The sequence below is a fragment of the Phodopus roborovskii genome, unplaced genomic scaffold (assembly GCF_943737965.1).
Source record: "Phodopus roborovskii unplaced genomic scaffold, PHOROB, whole genome shotgun sequence".
NCBI lineage: Eukaryota > Metazoa > Chordata > Mammalia > Rodentia > Cricetidae > Phodopus > Phodopus roborovskii.
In genome coordinates, this window is record NW_026126511.1 from 35,084,243 (window position 1) to 35,109,878 (window position 25,636).

Here is a 25,636-nt window from a genome sequence, read left to right on the forward strand (position 1 = left end):
GGAGCCGGCGGCGGAGCAACCAGCGAGCGGGACCGCGGGCTACGCGCGGAGCCGGCGCTGTCATGTGAGTCGGGTGGGCCCTGAGCCGCGTGCGGCCTCCTCCTCCCGCCCCGCGGCCGCTCGACCTGCGGGGCTGGGAGCCGGGGACTCGGGTGCCGCCCCTGCCTGGCGGGCCCCGGGGCGCGAGTGCCGCGGTCGCCGCAGACGTCCCCAGAAAAAGCGAATTCGCCAGGCTGCGGACGGGAAAGGGGAATACTCTGCTTTGAGGGTCTCGTTTCCCTCCTCTCCCTGTCAGTGGCGAGGAGAAGTGGGTTTACAGGGGATTAGGCTTCACGAATGATGGTGGAGATGCCTTGCTAAGACAAAAAAACCCGTCAGCAACCTAGTGTCCCAGATTTTAAAAAGCAGAACAGTTCTCTTTCAGTTTGGGGGGTAGACTTAATAGTTGTTTTGCCTTCTTCAGGGCCGACTACTGGAAGTCCCAACCAAAGAAATTCTGTGATTACTGCAAGTGCTGGATAGCAGACAACAGGCCTGTATGAGATCTCTCGTAAAATAACCCGTGTGACATGTTGCTTTTTGATCCAAGTAGAGTTTGCAAACCACTTTCATGTACAGAGCTCTTGACTTTTCTTTTTTTTTTTTATTATATTATATTTTATTTTATATAACAAAATCCAATTAAATGAAAACAAACATTTATACACAATATTTGGGAATTTGGGCGTCGTTCTTTCCAAACTACCTGCTGGTAAGGGGCGCTGTCATGGAGGATTCGAAGAAGATTCAGAAATCCTGGCTGTAGTCTGTAAGGCTGCATTGTCCAGCTGTTTTGAATGTAGGATCACCTTGTACTCTGTTTCAGTCGGTCTGGCGTGATCAAACCACATTAGTCTGGAAGGAATCCACATCTTGTCATTTTCTGTGGAAACAAAAATAGAAATACTTTTCCCCAGTAACTTGTCCTTCAACTTAAATTTTGGAGTCAAAGCATTTTTTTAAAATTTAATTTATTATTTTACATGTCGATCCCAGTTCCCTCTCCCTTCCTCCCTCCTTCCCTCCCTCCATCCCTCCCTCCTTCCCTCCTTCCCTCCCTTCTACCCTCTCTGCCCTCTCACATGCACTCCAACCACCCTCCCCTCCCATCCCCCACCCCAATTCCATATGTAGGGGAATGCCATCCAGTTGGGGTCATGTAGATCTGACAGGTCATGTGAAGTAGGGACTAGGGCTTCTCTCCTGTCTGTAGATTAAGGCAGCTATCCCTCCATGGAGGATGTGTTAGCAAGGTCCTTTTGTGCACCAGGGATACATCCTGGCTCCACTGTCTGAGGTCCCTTAGACTGCTCAGTCCTTCTGGGTGAGATCCATATTCAGGGTTGCCTGAGTCAGTCCCATGCTGGCTTCCCAGCTATCAGTCTAGTGGCCGTTAGCTCCTCCTTGTTCAGGTAAGCTGTCTGTATGTGCTTCTGCCACGTGGTCTTGTCCTCTCCATCTGCATCTGGGTTCTAGTTCGACTCAGTGTTTATGTATGGGTGTTTGATCCTGTTTTCAACAGGCATTAGTTGAGGGCTCCATGGAGAAGTTAGTTGTTGATCTCACTCTCCGGGAAGGGCATTTATGATAGCCTTTCCACGGAAGCTCAAATTGTTAGTTGGGAGCAGTCTTGTAGTTCTCTAGACCTTTCTTCATGTTCAATTTTATCTTCAAACCCTCTTTTATGTTCTCTCTCTCTCTCTCTCTCTCTCTCTCTCTCTCTCTCTCCCCTATCTTCTATTCCTACAGGCTCAATCTTCCTGGTCGCACATGTTTTCCTTTCCTCCCCCTCATTTTCTCCTACTTCTCTCTCCATTCGCTGCCCCCCCCTTCACCTGAGCACAGAGCTCTTGACTTTTCAAACCTAGAGATACTTCTTTTGTTTGATCCTCCACCCACCCCCCACGTATGAAAGCTACAGCCCTTCTCTTCATCAAACTCTGATTTCAAGGCTTAATTATTTCTGTGGCATTTGAGGAAATGGACCGTGAGTGGATACAGGACAGGCTCCAAAGCAATACAGAGAAATCCTGTCTCCAAAAAAAACAAGATAAAACTAGAGTGTGGGGACTGGCAGAATGTCTCCACAGTACAAAGTGCCTGCAGCTTTTGCAGAGGGGCTGGGGACAAGTTCCTAGCACCATATGGCAATTCACAACCACCTATCACTGTAGTTCCTGGTTACCCAGCAGCCTCTTCTGACCTTCATTGGTAGCCGTAACTCATGTGTTGCTTATAACTTAACACAGGTGCACACATCCACAAGATAATTTCCTAAAAACTACATTATCTTTCTAGGCAGTGGCAGTACACACCTTTAATTTAATCCCAGCAATAGGGAGGCAGAGGCAGGTGGATCTCTTGAATTTCAGGCCATCGTGGTTTACAGTGTGAGTTACTGGACAGCCGGGGCTACACAGGGAAACCCTGTCTCAAAAAACAAAAGGAAACAACCAAAAGCAATGGTGTTTTATATATACATTGCCTTATTCCTTGGCAGAACTGTGACACACAAAGCATGTTGCTTTGTTTCATGCTGTATTCCTTCAGTAAACACCGTTAAATCTCCTGGAAGGTCTTTGGCTTTGAGGAGTATTCTCTTCTGTGTTGGTCTTACTGATTGCTGCTAAAGAGTGTGCACATTGTCTTAGATTAATTCTTACCAAAACTGCCATAAGGCTTTAAAACCACACAACGGAAAATAACCCATCCCTGGAGGTACCTAGGAAGTAAAATGAATTTTATGAGTTACTGAAAATAAACTCTTTCCAGAAGTTTGTCTGCTTCTCCCTAAATATCTAGTGATTTCACTACAAACAATATTGTCCCAAATGGCTCTTTCACATAGTAGTCTTTCTATGGTAGATCACCTGTGGGTAACCCAGAATAAGAACAATAGATACTTGTTTGCTTTACAAACTCCAATTTTAATGAGGAATTCACAGGATTATATTAGAATAGCTTGGTTAATGTGTCTTACAGGATTTGAATGGCAGCATTCATTTTAAAAGAGTTCTTATTTCTTAGCAGCAGACATCTATAATTTATTGAGAACTCCTGACTGTTTAAGTAGGCCCCAGTGCTCACCCAGCCATCCATGTCCCCAGCCTTCTAATTAACTTCAAAAGTTAACGACCCCTTCCTCCATGTCTGTACTTCATTGCTTTCGTGTGCGTGTATTTTATTCCAGCATGTTTGCAGGTAGCACAGATTTGTTTTGTTTATTCTCAAACGTGTATCCTGAAGATGTCTCCATGTCAATCATAGGGCCTGTGAGCACCTCTCCTGTGATAAAAGCCTATGGAATATATGCAATTCACTCAGCCAGTCCCCAATACATAGATTGTTGCTATAAAAATTACTGCAATAAATAACCTTGTTTATTACATCATTTTGCACAATGTGAGGAATTTCTAAAAATTTGTGTGTATGTGTGTATATGTGTTGGTTTTCATGTTCCTCAATGAGCAAGTCAAAGGACAGCATTCATGCTGGTGCTGGGGGCTGAGGCGGGTTGTCCGGCTTGGTAGCAAGCACTTTTATCCATTAGGCCATCTTACTTGCCCAAATGAGAAATTTTTTTTTTGTAAATATCTATTTTTCTGAATATTTTAAAGACCAAGTCTTTAAGAATATCCTTCATGTCTCTAATACAGCAAACCAGAAAATGAGATTTTGGAGACTTCACCAGTTTTGACATTTGATGTTGAAAAGTAGTGGGTTTTATTGTTACTGTTGTTGGGTTTTTGTTTATGTGGTGGGTTTTTTTTTTTTTTTTTTTTTTGGTTTGAGACATTTTTGTTGTTGTTACCACTGTCTTTTTGTTTTGAGACAGGGTATTACTTGAAATTAGCTTAAGCTGGCCTGGGACTTGAACTCGGGTTTCACTTGCCTCTGCCTTCAAAGTGTTCGGGTTGCAGATACATGTCACTGCTCAGCTGAGACATGCTTTTCCTTGAAAGTTGTCCCCCACAGCAGCATTCACTGGTTATCAGGAGAGCACTTGATGCTTCCCCCTGTTAGTGTGGTCATCTGGCTCATTTTAATACCAGAGAACATCTATTGGAGAATCCGGTAATCTGCTTAGAACTCTAGCAACATTTTATACAGGGGTCAACTTGCATTAAAACTAAAGGTTTTTCTATTTTCTGCCATTTTAATCTTATATTTCAGCCCCATATTTAAAGTATTAGTTTGCTGTGAACTTAATGACTCTTTCCCTTTTTCCTTTCCAAGAGTGTGGAATTTCATGAAAGAGGAAAGAATCACAAGGAAAATGTGGCCCGAAGGATCAGTGAGGTAATTTCACTTGGCTCTTCGTTCATTTTTCTGTGCACGTGTTGATCCCATCTCTCATGTTCACTTGCACATATGTCCTACAGATTAAACAGAAAAGCTTGGATAAGGCAAAGGAAGAAGAAAAGGCATCCAAAGAGTTTGCTGCGATGGAGGCAGCTGCACTGAAGGCGTACCAAGAGGATCTGAAACGCCTCGGCCTAGAGTCGGGTAAGACATCAGCAAGACGCAGGTCGTGCGTGCTGAGGGCCTTTTAATCATTCCCATATAGGAGTTGTGTACTTGAAATAGTGTAGTGGTTTTGTGCTGTTACTCTTGGTGGTTGTTGTTTTGTTCTTGAGGTACAATCTCCCAATATATCCTGGACTCGTCTTGAACTTGTGTCGTCTCCTGCCAGGCCTTCTGAAATTAAAAAGCAGGAGCCACCATACCTGTCTTGTTTTGCTTTTTATATCATTTATTTGTCTGTTTGTGGGTGGGTGTGTGGAGTTCAGTTCTCTCCTTCCACCGTGTGGCTCAAACTCAGGTCAGGGAGCTCAGTGACAAGTACCTTAATGCATAGTACCCTCTTGCTGGCCCTATGTATTGTCTTGAATCTTCTAGTGCTTTATCTTTTGATACCCTTTTTTCATATCAACTTATTACTCTTGCAGTTACCTACTCCTAGCTCTAGCCTAGATGAATGATTCATTTCCAAACCTTGAGGTTTCCTTTTTAGATACCCATTGTTATAGGCAGTGCTCAATTTAAAAACAAACAAAAAAACTTGCATTATAATTATATATTTTCTACATGGCCAAACTGAGTTGTATCTATTTATGATTGGCTACACAATGAAGGACTTGCCTTTTTTAAGCAAATAATGGACTTTACCTCAAGCAGGCAAATTATTTTGAGGTTCTGACTAAGGGGTGTTATTGAATGTTTCTATCTGCTTGAATTTAGGCTCTAAAGTAGGAAGCTTTTGTGTGCTTTCACCCATGACAAATTGTATTAGTTACTTTTGTGGTGACAGAATACGGAACAGGAATGCTAACAGGATACAGTGTAAGCTATGGTCAGTTTCATCCACGAGGCTGGGAGGGGTACAATAGTGCTTGAGATGAAAGCTTACTACCATGATACAGAAGCAGAGAGAGCCCCAAGACAGAAACAAACTCAAAGGGTGGCCCCCACTGATACACCTCCACCAACCAGGCCCCACCTCCTAAAGCTCCACAGTAAGCTGGGAGCCAAACTCCTAAAGCAGGTATAAATTGTTGGTCTCCTGTAGTGATTCAGGTGGTCAAATAATTGGTTTTGTTTTGTTTTTTTGGTTTTGTGAGCCGCTGACTTTATTGGGCTTAACTAAACAGTGAATGAGGAGTTATTTATAGGCCCATGGATGGCACCAAACAGCTGCATCATGACAAAAGCATAACCCATCATAGGTTGCTACCTTGGGGACTGTCCATGATGGAGCCTGTTTTCAGTTAATCTTTAACTTCTTTTTAACTTCAGCATCTCCCAAAGCCACCCATTGGGAGGGAAACTGGAACATGATGGAATAATAGCTAGAATCCTAGGCGAGAAGGAACTGGTCCTGTGAGTGTCCTCCTGGGAAATGACCGTCGCTGTATCAGTTGCTTGGTAATTTCATTGCCATGATTGGATCAGGGTATTCCCTACTCCAAGATAGTGGTGGTGTGATCATGTTATACCAGAGTGGGGAAAAAGTCACACTACAACAACATCTCCATCTCCTAGATCTTGCAGTCTTTTTGTCTGTTTGTTTGTTTTGAGACAGAGTTTCTCTGTGTAGTTTTGGAGCCTGTACTGGAACTCACTCTGTAGGTCATACTAGCCTTGAACTGACAGAGCTCTGCCTGCCTCTGCCTCTGCCTCTGCTGGGGTTAAAGGTATTCAACACCACCAATTCAACACTACCACCCAGCTGGTTCTTGCAATCTTTCCACCTCTTTTTCCTAATGGAGGTTTCCTGAGCCTTGGAAGAGACGTAGAGGATCCCTTTCTGAGCATTGGATCATCACACTATATCATCAGTTATTCTCAGTAATTTAACCATTTATGACTCTCTCCATTAATAACCATGTCCACTGTGAAACTTGTCTTCTGCAAGCAAGGAGGACTGGAGCAGTCTGAGTGTTGACTACCTGAGTAGCACCTTGTGATACAACTCAAGCCAGTGGGAAGGGCTTCCCACTCAGTCCCAGCCAAGCCTCTAATAAAAAGGACTCTTAATTATGGGTTTAAGCAGAATATTGCTTTCATGAAATAAGAACAGTTGTTAGCTTAATAAAGTCTAAATGGTAGTACTTAAGGAAAAGAAGAGATGTGTGGTTCCAAAAGGCCATTTGTTTATTAATGAATGAGAGTCTCACTGGTTAATTCAAACTGGCCTCAAACTCAGTATGTGATATCACCAGTTCAGGGATTACAGGCATGCATCATTACCCCCAACTGAACATAAAGCATTTTGAGAGGAAAATTAGATAGGTATCTTCTGGACAGTTGGAGAATTGTTAGTTGTAAACTCATCTCGTTAATTTTATGTCTCTATAGATTAAAAGATTCCATTTCAGTGTCATTTTTAAGGTTAATTTTTTTGGGGGTTTTGGTTTTTGTTTTTTTTTTTTTTTTTTTTTATAACAGGGTTTTTTTTCTGTGTAGTCCTGGCTATCCTGGAGCTCACTCTATAGACCAGGATGGCCTCAAACTCACAGAGATCACCTGCCTCTCTGCCTCCTAAGTGTTGGGATTAAAGTTATGTACCACCATACTCAGCATAGATTAGTTTTGAATATACATACAGATATCTCACTGTCCATGGTAGGGCTATTGGTTTGTCTGTTTTGATATAGAGTCTCACTATGTAGCTCTAGCTAGCCTGGAGTTCACTATGTAGTGACCAGCAGGCAGTGGTCTTAAGTCAAGGTATTCAGGCAGGCTGAAATTCCAGATGTGAGCCATGATGACCCTGTGGGATCCTTTTAGAGTATATGTATTATATTCTGTTAAAGATCTTTACCCCATGTGCGCCATTAATCACAGTACTCAGGAGACAGAAGCTGGTAAATATTTGATCCAAGGCCAGACTGGTCTACAGATCAAGTTCCAAGACAGCCAAGGCTACACAGAGAAACCCTGTCTTGGGGGGGGGGGGAAATGAATGTTGCTGCGTATCATGAATATATCCTTTAGTGTTTACTTTTCTCTGTAAGTTCATCTTCTGGACAAGAAATCTAGTATCAGACTTGTATAGCTGATGCCAAACTATCTCTATAAATGTTAGACTAATTTATGTTTTCCTAGAAATAAAAAAGTTGTTAACTTGTGTTGGAAGTATTAACAGTCTTTTTTGTTTTGTTTTGTTTTCTAAGATTTATTTATTGTGTATATAGTGTTCTGTCTGCATGTATGACTGCAGGCCAGAAGAGGGCACCAGATCTCCTTATGGATGGTTGTGAGCCACCATGTGGCTGCTGGAAATTGAACTCACAACCTCTGGAAGAGCAGGCAGTGCTCTTAACCACTTTTGTGGTTTTTAGAGACAGGGTTTCCCTGTAGTTTTGGAGATTGGCCTGGAACTCATTCTGTAGAACAGGCTGGCCATGAACTCACAAAGATCCATCTGCCTCTGCTTCACAAGTGCTGGGATTAAAGGCATTCATCACCACTGCCTGGCAAGTATTAGCAGTCTCATGAGCAGAATGCCATTAAAACATTTTTTTTTTCCACGTTCATGTACATACCTTAGATGAGAGTGGAATTTCATCCTACTTTTCAGTATTAATCTATTTTTTAAAAAAAACTATATTTAGTTGCAATATTTATTCTCTGAATTGTATGTTTTTCTGTTGGGATATTTAATTTTATTTACTTATTTATTACGTGTGCAGTGTTCTGTCTGCATGTATCCCTTCAGGCTAGAAGAGGGCACCAGATCTCACAGATGGCTGTAAGCCACCATGTGGTTGCTGGGAATTGAATTCAGGACCTCTGGAAGACCAACTAGTGTTCTTAACCTAATCATTATTAGGGACATTAATTTATTTGTTAACTTTTTTCATTTTTCTAGCATATATGTTTTTGCTTTTGTTTCTTTTTATTTTTTATACAAACAAACTTAATCACATAGTCAGATTTAACAGTATTTTTTAGGTTTTTTTTTTTTTTCCTCCAGATTTTGTTGTTTTGTTTTTTGTGTTCCAAAACGGTTTCTCTGTAGCTTTGGAAGCTGTACTCGCTCAGTAGACCAGGCAGGCCTCGAACTCACAGTGATCTGCCTGCCTGGGTGCTGGGATTAAGGTCAAGCGACATCACTGCCCTGCTTGATCATGGAATTTATATTGGCATAAAGACATAAGCCAGTGGAAATAGCTTAATAGCTTTGCCTTTGTAACTTCTTGTTGGCATGTCCCAATGTTCTAACACTGATTCATGTTTGATCAACATTGGCCTTTGTTGGTATGGGCAGGATACCTATTTTTTAGACAGGGTTTCATGTACCCCTGGCTGGCCAAGAAACCTTGATAACCAAAGATGGTCTTTAAACTCCTGAGCCTCCTACCTCTACCTCTCAAGTGCTAGAAGGCATGCATCATCACTCTTCGCTTACTATAACACCTTCTGATAAAAAAGCACCAGGAATCTTCAGTTGGATCTGTATCTGGACCACTCTGTGTAAATCATGTCTTTGCTTATTTCCATATCAGTTGTCCTGCAGGACTGGCGGTGTAACCCAGGTCTGTGCATGTTAACAAGCACCTTGCTACTGCGTTACATCCCCAGATCCTATTTGTTTTAGATGAATTTTAGAATAAATTGTTTTTGTTTTCTTAGTGGTACACTGAGATTAAACCCACAGCCTAGTGCATTCTTGGTAGATATACTACCACAGGGCCACACTCCCCAGCCCCTAGGATGACTTTTAATGTGTAATAGAACTAAATAACTATTATTTTTTTCACTCCCCTTATATATTCTTCTACAATTGTATCTCAGATAACTTTATTATAACATGTTTTGTTCCCAAAAAGAATCTTGTCAAACTTCGGTTTTGCTTTTTAAAATTGTTATCTAGGTGGGCCTCAAACACATAATTTTCCTGTCTCAGCCTTCTGAAAAGCTGGGATTAAAGGCATGTGTCACTGTGCCGAGCTTTGCAAGGCTTCTGACTAATGCAACTTTTAAAAAGGTAAAGTTATCTCTCTTTATCTTTTTTTTTCTAGACATTTCAGAGCCAAGTATACCACCAGTGACAAGCATTGTCCAGCCCACCTCTACATCAAATCAACCAAAAGAGAAGAAAAAGAAAAAGGAAAAGAAGAAGAAAGACACTCCGAAGGGTAGATGGGTGGAAGGCGTAACAGCTGATGGTCACTGTTACTACTATGATCTCATCACAGGAGGTAGGCTGGTAAAGGATAGAACTACCAGGAAATAGAACAACACAGTAGTTTTTCCGTGTTGAGACCTTTATATAATATTGGCATATGTTAAGCAGTAAAAAACTGTAACTTCCTTTTTTCCACAAAGCTTAGAAAATTGTGCCTTTCGTCATGAAGCACACTCTATAATTCTATAACACTCAAAAGGATTACCACAAATTAGAGACTAGCCTAGAATACATAGTGGAACCCATGCCAGTTGGGATACAAAGTAAGAAGACCATGTCTCAAAAAGAAAAGGAAAAACACAAAAGTTGTAAGAATACCCCACTTTCTGCAAATCAGTATCTTGATTAAAATCCTAAAAGTTTCTAGCTAGGCATAATGGCATACACCTTTAATCCTAGCACTCAGAAAGCAGAGGAAGACAGACTTCTGGATTCCAGGACAGCCAGGACTGTTATAAAGAAATCCTGTCTCGAAAAACAAAGCAAAAATCTCCTAATTTCCTTTACTTTCTTGCTAAAAAATTGGAACTCTGCAGAAATACAGCACTTCACCTGAAGGACAGACTGTTCCATATGTGTATCAGTCTGTTTTTTAACTTTTAAGGGTCTTGAAATAAAATGCCAAGAGGAAAGGTTTTCCTTCTTTTTTGTTTCTTTGTTTTTGTTTTGGTTTTTTGTTTACCTGAATCAGGGTTTCTTTGTGTAGACCTGGCTGTCCTGGAACTCACTTTGTAGACCAGGCTGGCCTCAAACTCACAGAGATTCATCTGCCTCTGCCTCCCAAGTGCTGGGATTAAAGGCATGCACAACCACTTGCCTGACTGGAAAGGTTTTCTAACTAGTAGCTTAGTAAACCAAAAGCTAGTTTCTTTTATGCATAGCTCTCTTGATTGTTTTATTTTCCTCTTTGTGCTGGTGAGGAGACTCAATGGTGAGGTACCAGCTTCCAAGCCTGACAACCTGAGTTCAGTCCCCAGAACCCACATGGTAGTAGGAGAGAACTGTCTCCCACAAATTGTCCTCCAGCCTCCACCCACATACACAAAAAATAAGTGGAACTGTTAAAATTTTGAGAATTTCTCCTTCATATTAATGTTAAATACCACTTTCAGTAAAGTACATAATGGGGTTTTTCAGTAGAAAAATTAAAAACATTTTTTTTGTAGTCTTTTAAAGCTTAGTACATTTTTTCCATGTATATTCCAGGGCAAATAAATTTATTTATGTCACTCTCCAGAAATACAGAATTTGTGGCAAAAAAAGTAAATTTGACACAAAAAGGAATTTTCTGATTTTCTGTTCCCCCATCTCGACTCCCATCCCCATGCTAAATTTCAAACCTAGGTCATCATACTTAACAGGTAAGTATTCTCTTTACCACTGAGCTAAATCCCCAACCCATAAAAAAGGAATTTAAAAGTACTGTGTAGTAGAAATATAACTTAAAAATTATGGGGCACCTGGGCAGTGGTTTTGCATGCCTTTACTCCCAGCACTTAGGAGGCAGAGGCAGGTGGATCTCAGTGAGTTTGAGCCAGCCTGGTCTACAGCCAGGAGGCAAAGAGGGTGAGCAAACTGGGAGTGGTGTAGGCTTTTGAAACCTAAAGTCTCCATCCCAGCAACCCACCTCTTCCAAGAAGACCACACTTTCTAATCCTTCCCAAACAGTTTCACCAACTGGGGACCAAATGCTCAAAATGATGAGCCTCTGGGGGCCGGGTTCATTTAAACCACAATAGCATGGCATCTCACAGAATAATTAAAGATGATAAAAAAATAAATGACCGATTAAGTATAAATTCTCTAACTTCTGAGAAAAGTCATGCCTAATCCTAGTAATTACTGTGGGAGTTTCAGTAACTCTTGACCATGCTGTCATTTCTTCTAGGCTGTTTGACATTCACAGGTATTCTGTGCAGTACCACTAAGGATATATGTTGTTTTTTTCATATTTTCAGTAATAAACTATTTTGGGCCTGGCAGTGGTGGCCCATACCTTTAATCCCAGCACTTGGGAAGCAGAAGCAGGTGGATCTCTGTGACTTCAAGACCAGCCTGGTATACAGATCAAATTCTAGGACAGGCTCCAAAGCTACACAGAGAAACCCTGTCTTGAAAAACCAAAATAATAATAATAATAATAATAATAATAATAATAATTTTTTTAGAACTATTTTGTAGTGTTTTGTACATAATAATGACTATCTTGTGGATTTTTACCTAATTAAATTTTGGGAACTTGTTTTATTTTAAAGTAAAACTATTTTACAATATATTTTGTTTTAAGCATCTCAGTGGGAGAAGCCAGAAGGATTTCAAGGGAACTTAAAAAAGGTAACTATAACATATTTATGATGTCTTTGCTTTATTCTTTTAAATGATTAGCTTCTGGAGTCCACAAGTTGGGTGGCTGGTCAGTTTTGTGTGCTGGGGATTGATCACAGGGCTTTGTGAATAGCCAGCATTCTGCCCCTGGGCTATACAAATTCTGGCTGCTGTGGCTTTTTGTAGAATTTTGTTAAGCAAATTTATTTCCAAATAAGTAGTTCTATTCAAGCCCCAACTTGGCTTCCTTCTTCCTATAATCCTTCTGTTAGAAGGCTGGGTAGAGATGAAACAAGGATATCTCTGCAAACAAACAAACTATTCAGGATAAATATTACTAGTGACTTGCAGTCATTTCTTGTTTACGTGTCTGTCCAACTGGACAGGATTTCTGGCTTTGAGAGATGAGATATTCTCTGAAAGTTAGTAGTGACTATCAAAAACAAGGCTGTGTTGCCACGATCTTTTCCACCACTCTTGACTCCCAGGTGCCATGAAAAAGAAAGGATAGCCACATTTCCCTTAGTTATTCAGCAGATAGATATTGTCATTATTCTCAGTGTATTTTTTTTCCTCCTATTAGACATCAGCAAAGGCCATTTGGGTAGAGGGTTTAAGTGAAGACGGTTACACCTATTATTATAATACAGAAACAGGAGGTAAGTGTTATCTTTTATTATTTTAACTTAAAATTGTTCCCAAACTGCATATGAGCTAATATCCAGACTTGGAAACTATAATATAATAATAATTTCTGAACCAAGTATATATTATCTCTTATAAGAGATATTAAGAGATTTGTATTTATAAAATGTACTGTACGTCAATGTTATTCCTTTTATGGTTTTTGTTTTGTTTGTTTATTTTTTTTTAATGTGTATGGCTATTTTACCTGCATGGATTTATGTTCACCGTATGTGAACCTGGTACCCAAGGAAGCCAGAAGGCATCAGATTTCCTGGAATTGGAGTTATGGATGGTTTTAAGTCACCATGTGGGTGCTAGACTTGAACCCTGTTACTCTGTGAGAGCAACAAAAATTAACTGTTGATCTGGGCAGTGGACATGTGCACCTTTAATCTCAGCATTCGGAACACAGAAGCAGGTGGATCTCTGAGTTCAAGGCCAGACTGGTCTATAGAGTAAGTTCTAGGACAGATAAGGCTACACAGGGAAACCCTGTCTCAAGGGGGAAAAATGAATTAACTACTGAGCCAGTTCTCTATTTCCACTTAATATGGACATTAACAAATTAAAAAAATTAAATTTAAAAAAAATCTTCAACTCTCTAAAATGACTGAGTCTTATGAGTGATAATAATTTCCCTTCCAAGTGCCTACAGTTATCACCTAGTTCAACTTTTGTTGTGGTGAGGATCAAACTTGAGACCTAATGCATGCTAGCAAGTACCCTCTTGTTGAACTACACCTAGACCTTCACCATTTTCTTTTACGAAAACAAAACTGAGCCATGCAGTGGTGGTGTATGCCTTTGATCCCAGCAGTCGGTAGGCAGAGGCAGGCAGATCTCTGTGAATTTGAGGCCAGCCTGGTCTACAGAGGGAGTTATAGGACAGCCAGAGCTATTACACATAGAAACCCTGTCTTGAAAAACAAACAAAAAACTTGTGTTAGAGGTGTTGTTTAATTAGTAAGAGTATTTGCCTAGCATGCAGTCCTGGGTTCTACCTTACATACATTACATAAATCTGGGTGTGGGGACTAGGAAGGTGACTTGTTGGGTAAAGTGATTGCCGTCCTCATATGGGGGCCTGAGTTCCAATCCCTAGGACCCACATAGAGATGTGGGGAAGCAAGCACCTGTAACCCTAACACTGGGTGAACAGAGATGAACAAATCCCATGGCTTGTTGGGTGGCCAGTCTAGGTTCAGTGAAAGACCCTACCTTCAAAGATAAAGAAATAAGTGGAGAATTATGGGAAGTGTTCCAGTACTAGTCTAGCCTCAGATACATAGGCAAACACACCCCTTGTGTACATGTACACCTACAAGCATATACCATACACTCTTAAAAAAATAAAAAGACATTCCTGTAATCCCATCACTAGGAAGGTGGAGTGAGGAGGAATAGGTTCAAAGGACAGCCTCAGATGTGAGTTGGTATACATGAGACCCTCTCACACAAAGAAGAAAACAGTATGTAAATTTTTAGAAAAATCACAGAATTTCTCATATAACCATCCTTCAGTTAAGTTTTTGGTGTTCCTTTTCTGGCTTTTTGAAGACTAAACCTGGCCTCCAGCTCGATAGGTGGCTCAGTAGGACCTCAAAGTCTTGATCCCGTTGCCTCTATCTCCCAAGGGCTGCAATTACAGGACTCTACCACCACACCTAGTTGGTCTTCAGTGTTTCTTATAAATAATTTCTTGTTTCTCCCAGCATACATCATATGTTCAGGTATATATCCAACTGAAGACTGGAAAGCACTGGGAGGCCCAGAGGGTATTAAAACTTGACCATGCTCATATTGGTACAATGAAGTAAAGTTGCCATTTTGGTAAAGTTCCTTCAAAGAAATACCTTCAGCCAGTACTACTGGTTGTCTATACTTATCAGTCTTCACAGTTAGCTTTCTGCCACCAGCCTGGGTGTTTCCCTGTTTGTATGTTTTTAAATTCTTATTATCCAAAACCCTATATTGCAGTCGGGCATTGGTGGCCTTTAATCCCAGCACTCGTGAGGCAGAGGCAGGAGGATCTCTGTGAGTTCAATGTCAGCCTGTTCTACAGAGCAAGTTCTAGGACATAGGACAGCCTCCAAAGCAATACAGAGAAACCCTGTCTCGAAAAACCAAAAAAAAAAAAAAAAAAAAAAAAAAAAAACCAAAAAACCCTATAAAGAAGAAATGACCTTTAAACCTTCAAACAGATATGTATTCTCTGCCCAGTGAGAGCAGTGTTTCTGTACCATATAAGTATTGAGAGATTATAGAGATCATTCAGCCTATTAATAAATAAGGCTTTATAATTAATGCAAATCTAACTTCAATATACAATTTTTTAGCAGCGAAGTCACTGAACCTGTAGTTATTCTTCAAAAAAAAAGAAATATGTTCTCTGTGGTTGGTAGGAGTTTAATCCTCTCTGCAATTAGTAGCCATTCTTACTCTTGTTTGTTAAGACAGGGTCTTTCTTTGCAGCTCTGGCTGGTCTGGAATTCACCAGGTAGACCTGACAGGCCTTGAATTCACAGAAACCCTCCTGCATCTGTCTCCTAGTCTCCCTCACTCTTAAATTGTCTCAGTTGGGTAACAAATTACATAGTTTTTCTCTCCCCCTTCATAAACTAAAGCAGAGACATTAGAAGTACTTGAATGTATCTTGAAGCCCATTAAACACTAGATGGCAGTGGAGTTCAGCCAATTGCGAGGCCTTCACTATGAAGTTAGTGTCTTCAGTTTATCACTCTATTGTGAGAACTCACGAAAATCTTGGTAATAAATTTCAAGAACTATTTTGTAAAGTCATTCTTAGTATGTTTCTTGAAATTGTTTTCAGGTAAACGAAGATTTTTAAAACTATCACCCACTTCCCAAGTTCCTTCCCATTAGAGTTGGGTTTATGAGTTTAGTAAATGCAGATGGATTGTCCTAAGTTTCCTGAACAATAAAAAAGAGGGTTTTTTGGAGCTCTTTTCTTGATAAAGTGCAGATATGACAAATATGGTGATTTTTAATAATTGTACATGATAAAGACTGTTATATTGCTGAGAAGTACTGCTAAAAATGTAATATGATTATTAAAATGTGTTGAGCAGAATCCAAATGGGAAAAGCCGGATGATTTCATCCCACACACTGGTGATGCGCCTTCTAGTAAGGACAATGAAAAGTCACCTGACACTCCAGAAGAATCCAAGTCGTCAGATTCTCAGAGTGACTCTGATGGCGAACAGAAGAAACCAGCAGAGGCTTCTGCAGAAACTAAGAAACTAATAATCAAGTTTAAGGTAGGTTCTTGCTTTACTTTTCACGACATTTGTCAGACTTATCTTCCATATTTCTGTTACTCTTGACCAATCTGATCTAAAAATAGGAAATGGTATGCCATCTGAATGTCACGATGAAATCCTCTGTTGTAGTAGTTTGCTATTTCCTACTATAGTTAATCTTTTACTGTACCAATTTATGGCTTAAGATTTACCATCATGAGGTATGTGTGGTTGGATACGGTGGTTTTAGGCATCTATCCATTGGAGATCTTGAAATGAATCACTCAAAATAAGGGTGAAGTAAACTGTATTTTGGCATTTGGATAAACTATTATACCATTTATCCTTGAAAGCCTATTTTAGCCACTCTTTTTCTTTTTAAGATAGGGCTTCAGCCTTACCCTCTCGCTGAGGAGTGGATGGGGGTGGGGCAACTGGGATTGGTATGTAAAATAAAAAAGAGAAAGAACAGTTAAGAAGATAAGGCTTGGGACTCATGTAGACCAGTCTTGGCCTCAAAGTGACATCTATCTACCTCTGCCTCAGGAGTGATGGTATTGAAGGCATATGTCGTTCCTCACACCTGACCTTAAATTCTGAAACTTTAAGAAGCTTCAGTAACATTCAGAAGTCTGTGTGGCCGGTGTGCATACTTAGACTAGAAATAGAAGTGCTAATACATAGGAACTGCTTTCTCAGCTTAGGTGATCTAGATTAGGATAGTAACTGTGGACAATAAACATTTATTTAAGTTCACTTGTGGAGGTGTGAGGGTAGATGTGGGGCCCCAGAGGTCCCAGAAGCCAAACATGGAAGACTGCATCAAGAATCAGGTCTGCTGGGCTGGAAAGGTGTTTTGGCTGGTAAAGATGCTTGCTTTAAGACGATGGCCTGAGTCCTAGCTCCAGCACCCCATGATGGAAAGAAGAACTTAAACTCTCCTACATTCATTATCACCTGATCTTTCCTACATTATCACCTGATCTTTCTACCCTAGTCAGACCACACACCCCCACATACATGTATAAATATACTACACAAAACCTGAAATCAGAACAACAAAAACCAACGAAGTTTGGTGTATTTGTTTTAAAAGGGCCATGGGGATGGCTCAGCAGTAAAGGCACTAGGTGGCCTGAGTTCAGTCCTGAGTCCCACATGGGGGGGAGTTGGAAGGAAAGAACTGACTCCCACATGTATCCTGTGACTTTCATGCATATCAACACACAACACACAGACACACACATGCACACTCACTTTCACACGGGCACACAGGCACACACTCATATGCACATACAGATACATTTGAACACGCAGCATACACACACGCTCACACACACTGGAGTGCACATGCACACATACGCTCACTCACACAGTAAAAATGAAATTTTTTTAAAAGTATAATTATTTTCCTGTTTGTTTTTTGAAACAGGGTTTTTCTGTGTAACAGCTCTGGCTGTCCTGAAACTTCCTCTATAGACCAGGCTGGCCTCAAACTCACAGAGATCCTCCTGCCTCTGCCTCACGAGTGCTGGGATTAAAGGCGTGCACCACCACTGTATGGCATAAAGTGTACTTTTTTTTTTTTTAAGTGGAAAAAGAAGGCAAGAAGTATGTCCATTGAAGCTGAGTGCTCATATTTTATCATGGCACTTGAGAGGTAGGCAGGCAGATCTCCGAGTCTGAGGCCAGTTCCAGGATAGCCAGGGATACATGGTGACATCCTCTCCAAAAAAAAGAAAATTGAAGGAACCCTGATGGCTAAGTATTGACTGAGATAAACTTGTAGTAGAGGGAGTCCATAGAAAGGAGAAAACTGTCAGTAGGAACAAAGTGGGTAGATTGGTCTTGAATAAGAAGTAAACTCATTTCCTGTAAGGTTAGCTTTTTGTTTTCTATGAGGAATGTGACTACAAAAAATAGGAAACAAGAAAAAAATGAAAGCATGCCTTTTATTTAACTTTTATTCTTACTATTGTGAACATATGTGATTGGACGTACTTCTAGTCATGTCTTTTATGGTTATTATTACGGTGTATGTTTGTGGTAGAAGTCAGAAAACAAATTTGGAGTCAGTTCTCTCCTTTCACATTCCTATGATGTGATTATTAGGTTTTGTCAACTTGACACAAACTAGATTCACCTGGGAGGGGGGAACTTCAGTTGAGAATATGCCTTCGCCATCATGGCCTGTCAGTGTGGTGTTTTCCTGACTGTTGGTTAATGAGGGCAGGCTCAGCTCCCCATGAGTAGTGCCACCTCTGGATTGGTGGATCTGGGAGTTATAAGCATAGTAGATAAACAAGAGCCTGCAGAGGAGCCAGTAAGTCACTTTCTTCCATGGTCCCTGCCCTGACTTCTGTGACTTCCCTCCGTGGTTAATATTAATTGGGACATGGAAGCCCAAGAAGCCCCCCCTTTTTTTAAACGTATTTATTTATTATGTACACAGTATTTTGCTTGCATGTATGTCTGCATACCAGAAGAGGGTACCATATCTCATTATAGATGGTCGTGAGTCACCATGTGGTTGCTGGGAACTGAACTCGAGACATCTGTGCAAGCAGTGCTCTTAACCTCTAAGCCACCTCTCTAGCCCCCAATAAGCCTTTTCCTCCCCAAGATGTTTTGGTCATGGTGTTTATCAAAGCAAACTAATACATATGGATTCCCAAGCTCAGGCATGAAAGGCATACACCACCATCACCTGGCTAAAACACAATTTTACAGTCTTGTATGTTAAACTGTGACCAAGGAAGACACTTATACCACTGATCATAGCTGAGATGACTGGCCTCAAAAATGTAGGAAATTAAAGATGCTAGAGATACCTTTCCCAAGCCACACCTAAGGACCTGTCTTGCCTGGAATTTTTCTCTCCACTCCATCAAATTTTATGGGATATAGGAGACTTGTATCACATTGTAGAAAGCAGCAACGATGACCCCGTGATAGCCAGCTCACACTGTTCATAGTCAGCATTAGGTAACCTAACTTTCTATCATAATTAATGTATCATTGTAAAAATAATATTACCAGCCTGGTGGTGGTAGTACACGCCTCTAATTCCAACACTTGGAAGGCAGAGGCAGGGGATCTCTGAGTTCAAGACCAGCCTGGTCTACAGAGTGAATTCCAGGACACCCAGGGCTACACAGGGAAACCCTGTCTCAAAAAACCAGAAGGAAAGAACAAAAAAAGAAAGGGTGCTGGGACTAACCCTTGTGCCTTGGACATGATATGCACAGCCTCTAACATGATATGCACAGCCTCTAAATGGAGTTGCTTCTCTACCAGCCAGTATGCATATTATTGTAAACACCGTATGGAGTCAGTGCTGTAATAAAACTTTACTGTTAGCTTTTAATTTAATCTTTCACAAAGACATCAGTAACTCTATCTGCCAAAGCTATGGCTTTGTAATTATCCATAGTATAAATGTATCATATTTAATTAGCCCTATGTAAAAGTTTTTGGATTTTTTTTAAGTAAATGTTCAAAAGACTAGTTGATATAATACTTAGAAGTTAAATGTCTCTACTATAATTTGGGGGAGAGGGTAACTATTGATCTAACTTTAGAGCAGACAAATGGTTATATACAGCTGTGGAAATTTTTCAGTTCTGTACCATAGAAAAGCTAAGCTACAAGCAAACATTTTTAGGGTGCTAGCAAAGGAGAATTCAAAGTGATACTCTATGAATTTAAACTGTAAAAGGATTAAAGTCTAGAAGAGACCAACAGACTCAGAGCACATTAGGACTAGAAATGATATAGAGTCAGATGAGCAGTGTAATAGAAGTAAGGGAGTCACAAAGCCAAAGGAAATAAGGACAAAATATGACTTTCTATTTTAAAATATCATAGTTAAGTCAGAGTTCTGACTTAGTTTGAATAAAAAAAAATGTAAAGATGGTTTTCTGCTTGTTTGGGTTTTTTTATAATTTATTTTTATTTTATATGCATTTGTGTTTTACCTGCATGTGCATCTGTGTGAGGGTATCAGATCTTGTAGTTACAGGCAGTTGTAAGCTGCCATGTGGGTTCTTGGAATTAACCCCAGTCCTCTGGAAAACCAGTCAGTGCTTTTTACTGCTGAGCCATCTCTGTTTGTTCTAAGACAAGGTCTCCAGCCAAGTCTGGCCTTGAACTTCTGATCTTCTTGCCTTCACCTCCTAAATGATAGAATTACCACAATATACCACACTGTCCAATTTATGCTGTGTTTGGAATTGAACCCAGGGCCTTCTACATAACAGTCAAGCAGTCCACTGTCTGAGCTATATGCCCAGGCCAGAATTTAACATTTGAATAGTAGGTGGCTGGAACACAGTAAAGGTTACGATCACTGACCTTCATTTTGGAGCTAAAAAAAGTTATGAAAGGATTTGTTATGAAAATCGTGTTTGGGGATGTGGTAGCATGTGCCTTCAACCCCAGTGCAGAAGCAGGCAGATCTCTTTGAGTTTGAGGCCAGCTCATCGACATAGGGAACTCCAGGACAGCCAGGGCAACACATTGAGACTCTAGAAAGGAGTAAGAAAATTATATTGCTGAGCATGGTGACAAATTCTGTTGATCTTAGTATTTGGAATGGAAAAATTAGATTTTAGTACTATGATGGGAAAAGTAGAGGTTCAGGCCCAGCCTGGGCTACATAGGAGATGAGTTAAGAGCCATTTGTAGAATACAAAAGAAATTCTAAGCAAGCTACCCATGGATGTGTAATATGCAAAAAGGTGAAAACCCAGTACATGTGTGGTGTGTACACGAAAGTGGGAAAGTGGGTAAGGGCTTTCTTAGCCCAGTGTAGATAAGTCACAAGGAAGCAGCCAGGACTTCTGTAGGGACTGCTTCTGCCCCAAGAGGGAGTTATCCTAACCCTGCCCTCCCATCCCTAGACAGGTTCTCTGTGCAGTCCTGGCAGTCCTAGAACTTGCTCTGTAGACCAGGCATTTATTATAATAATATTATTATATATATAGAATAATATATATATATATATATTATTGTGTTATGTGAAAATTTATACCATTAAGTAAATGGTTGTTATTATTATTAAGACTTTTTAAAGAAATTAAGTTTGGGGGTTGACTGTAGCGGTTTTGCTTGAAGTGTGTTGTGTATTGGCCTTTGTATTTCAGGAAAAAAATAAAAGTACTGAGAAAAGAACTGACCCAGAAATACAAAAAGAAAAAAGTACCCCAAAACAGAATCCATCAACCACAAACGAAGAAAAACCCAAACCTCTTAAGAAATTGACGAACCCTTATGGAGAATGGCAAGAAATTAAACAAGAGGCGGAGTCTCAGTAAGTACCTGAGAGGCCATCCCATCCCCCTGCTGTGTCCAAGCACCTCAGCACACTATAGTCAAGAATCTCAAGTGTGCTGTGCTCCTAAGAAGTAGAGCTTTTCCTTACATTTCTAGAATAGTTTCAGTTTTAAAAGATGAAACATTGTTTTTTTTTTTTTAAAAAAACAAGTTAGTGATTGTTTTGTTTTCTACCAAAGCATGACATTTCTAATGACCACACACACTCATCATCATTTTTTATCAAAAGAACAAATACTTGCAATAAGTACTTTTCAATGTGCTTTAACATAGAATGCAAAGAAAATGCTTTTGCTATCTTACTGTCTTGCAGTGTCTCACTATACTTCAAAGTTTTGTTATTATGTGCATGTAGATTTTATTCTGGTTGGTTGGTCAGTTGGTTTGATTTGGGTTTTTTTTTTTTTTTTTTTTTTTTGAGTCTTGTGTAGCCTTTGCTAGCCTTGAAGTCCTAATCTGACCCCACCTCATGGGTGCTAGTACTGAATCTGGCTCTACCCTTCAAAGTTGTTAAGGTGTATGGGTAAAGCAGATATTCTTTAAAACACTGCTTTGAGGGGTTGGAAAGATAGTGCGGTGGTTGAGAGCACTGGCCACTCTTCAGAGGACCTGGGTTCAGTTCCCAGCACCCACATAGCAGCTCACAACTAACTACCTGTAACTCCATTTTCAGTCAATCTGACACCTTCACACTTACATACATGCAGGCAGAACATGAAAGCATGTGAGATAAAAGTAAATTATTAAAAAATAAAACCATGCTCTGAAAAGTTAATGTAGGATAAATGCTTTTTATGTATTTTCATAGTGAATTATTTATTGTTAAAATTCTTGGCTGAGGGTGTACACCTATAACAGCACCACTTGGGAGACCAAGACAGTATTTACTTCAAAAGCATGAACTACAGAGTAAGCATCTTATTATTGCTGGAGTTTTCTTGTCCCGCCAGGTCCTGCCGCCCTTCTCAGCTCCAAATAAACACACAAATGCTATATTATTTATAAAATTGTTGGCCAGTGACTAGGACTTCTTATTGGCTAACTCTGTCTTACTTATTAATCCATTTCTATTAATCTAAGTATTTCCCCATGGTCTTATCTTACCGGAGAAGGGCCCGGACCTGTTACTCCTTTGTGGTCTACATGATGTCTCCCTGCGGTCCCTTTCTACATAACTTTCCCAGAATTCTCATCTCCTAGCCCTGCCTATCTTCCTGCCTCTACTGGCCAAACAGTGTTTTATTCATCAACCAATAAGGAAAACATATACAGAAGGACATCCCCCATCATCTTATCTCAAAAAGCTATCAAAACCCAAACTAAACCTGCTTTTTAATAAAAGGGCTGTACTTTTTTCATAGTAGAATAATGCAAGTTATAGGCAACTCTTTATGCCAGACTTTATTCCCCAATTATGAAAAGGACATTGATGACTATCCATAGGAGATAGCAGAGTAATAGATCAGTCCATTCTCTTCGGTTCTGGCCACTTAAAACAGGAAGTTGGTTTTGCATCCACTTATGTGTGAGAAAGGATTTGGGGTGGACAAAAGGACAACTGGTACATGAACAAGGGAAAGCGACTGGGAAGAGAGGTTACAAAGGGAAGTTGGGGTAGCAGGAGCATGAGGGAGATGAGGAAAGGAGGTCTACTAAAGCACACTTTGTTCAAAATGTTATGATGTCTATACCTTGTATGTTGAGTTAACATTTTTTAATAAAAAGTAGGAAAACTGTCCTATGTCAAAATCTCATATTTCAAAATGATAGAACTTTGTAATGCTAGTTAAATTTCAGGCTAGTTGGGCTGTAGCAAGCTTTCTTGTCAGACTATACTTATACTGCCAGCCTGCAGATAATGACCCAGAGACTTATTATTAATTATAAAAGCTTGGGCTTAGCTTAGGCTTTTTCCCAATTAGATCTTATAACTTAATTAACCCATAGTTTTTAAATCTACATTCTGTCATGTGGCTTGGTTACTTTGCTTAATATGGCACATCAGACTTACTCTGAGTTTGCTGGCAAAATCACATGCCTAGATTCCTCCTCCCAGTTTCTCTCTCTCTCTGTCCAGAAGTCCTACCTATTCTCTCCTGCCCAGTCATTGGCTATTTATCTCTTTCTTAAACAAATCAGAAGGTGTCTCAGGCAGAGACTCATCTTTACAGTGTAAAAAAATACTCTGCAACACTAGGCAGCTTAATATGTAATGGATTGTTTCCAACTTCATATGTAGATTAATCTAGTTTGCTTGCTTGTTTGTTTATTCAATTAGATTCTTCAAGACAGGGCTTCTCTGTAGATCAGACTGGCTTCAGACTCACTAACCTAGTTTAAAGTAAATTAAATTTAAATTTTAAAACAATCCTGATTAACTTTTACCATGGACCAGTTCTTACCACCAAGCTCATCACGAGAAATTCTGAATGAACATAACCTGGATTCAGTGGTTTCTGAAAGGAAAGCCTAATGAAACAAATGCTGATGCTGATCTGGAAAGAAGAGAAAGAGGGTGTTAGAGCAGAGCCAGAGTACAATGAGAGCATTTCTACCCAAGCTCCTCATGCCACTGCATGTATAGAAGACAGCAAGTATAGCTATCCTGAAAAACATAAAAGCTTTTATTTATTTAAAGATCCCTTAAGTTGTTGCAGGTACTTACTGCTCTTGCACAGGACCTGGGTTTGGTTCCCAACATCTACATGATAACTAACAACCAACTGTAACTCTAGTTCCAGAGGATCTGACGCCTTCATCTGGCCTTTGTGGACATTTCACACATGTGTTATACAGACATACATGTAGGCAAAATGTCTATCACACATAAAAGTAAATCTAAAGGGGATGCTCTGGGATACATATTTTCAAAACAGAGTCTTCATCCCATCTCTTTTCTGTTTGCCTGCTTTATCCTCTGTCTACTGAATTCCTCTCTAGAAAGGATGTTTGTTTCCCAGCAGGCTTTGTAGTCTCGGGCACTGAATATGATAATTTTCCTGCTCTGCATTCAGAAACCTCATGGGTGGATTTGATGAACTAACTCTTTGAGAGACTAGTCTAGTGCACTGATTTTCAATCTGTGGGCCATAACCTCTTGGGGGGGGGTCACATGATCCTTTCACAGGTTCTTAAAACCATTGGAAAACACAGATATTTATATTAAGATTCATAACAATAGCAAAATTACAGCTGTGACGTAGCAACAAAAGTAATTTTATGATGGGGGGGTCACCACAAGATAAGGAAGTGTATTAAAGGGTTGCAGCATTAAGAAAGTTGAGACCCACTGGTCTAGGGGATATGGGACTGATTTCTGATCCAGCCAGACTGTTTATGACTAACCACATAGTTCTCAGAATAAAAAGATGCTAGGCAAATACTTCACTGAGTCTTCCACAATAGGGCATTAAGACTCCATTCTTTCCATCTTGTGTTATGTAAACCTTCAGAATTTCTGTCAGTCCATGACAAATCAGTCTCCATAGCTTCCCTATTACCTGTTTATGCTGCATGTCATATATGAGCAGAGTATTTTCTAAGATGCTGTGTCCTTTGTGCATCGGAGACCTGTCCTAGCACGTGTCCACCTTAGTCAAAGATGAGTGTGTTGAGACTAAAATCAGTATTTTAAATCGCCTAGAGCTGGGCAGTGCACACCTAACCCAGGTCAGAGGCTCAGTGACATTAGAGTACAAGGTTAGCCAGGACCACATGAGACCCTGTCTCAAAAAAGCCAAAACAGGAACAGCGTAGTATTCCTGATGACCCACTTCTTATCCCCTCATCATTACCATTGGGAGGGGCTCGTGGTACTTTGCTGGCTTGTGGTTTAGATGCAAATATTTACCTTAATCTATCGGGTTATAGTTTAGTTTTTGTTTTGTTTTGTTTTTCTGTTCCAGGGGAGAGGTTGACTTGGAACTTCCAAGCACTGAAAGCGACTATCTGTCAACACCAGAAGCTGCTGCTGGAGAAATCAAAGTGGTATTTAGAGAAAAAACTGTGTCTTCTCTGGGAGTGGCAGCAGATGGGCTGGCTCCAGTCTTCAAAAAGAGAAAAATTGAAAATGGGAGGTCTCGGAATTTAAGACAGCGAGGTGATGATGATTGACTGGGAACCCTTTCCTTTGACTGCTTTGGACAGAGGGGACATGCCCTTTCCAAGCTTCTCTGTGTATTGAGTACTATAGTGCTGCAGTTTACATTTATGCTAAATGTATTTTATGTAAATCAAAATAAATCTTTTTTCATGTGAAATTTATTTTTGTTCCTCAAATGGAAGCCTACCACATT

General features: G+C 40.2%; 1 protein-coding gene across 1 annotated transcript; it reads left to right on the forward strand.

Annotated features, from left to right (window-relative positions):
- Wbp4 (WW domain binding protein 4) lies at nucleotides 1-25,600 on the forward strand. Its single transcript, XM_051195329.1, has 10 exons — nucleotides 1-64; nucleotides 464-536; nucleotides 4,276-4,338; nucleotides 4,422-4,545; nucleotides 9,567-9,746; nucleotides 12,021-12,067; nucleotides 12,642-12,717; nucleotides 15,835-16,025; nucleotides 21,152-21,318; nucleotides 25,247-25,600. Coding segments are annotated over exons 1-10 (1,131 nt in total). The 5' UTR covers nucleotides 1-62; the 3' UTR covers nucleotides 25,455-25,600.
- The last annotated feature ends 36 nt before the right edge of the window (nucleotides 25,601-25,636 follow it).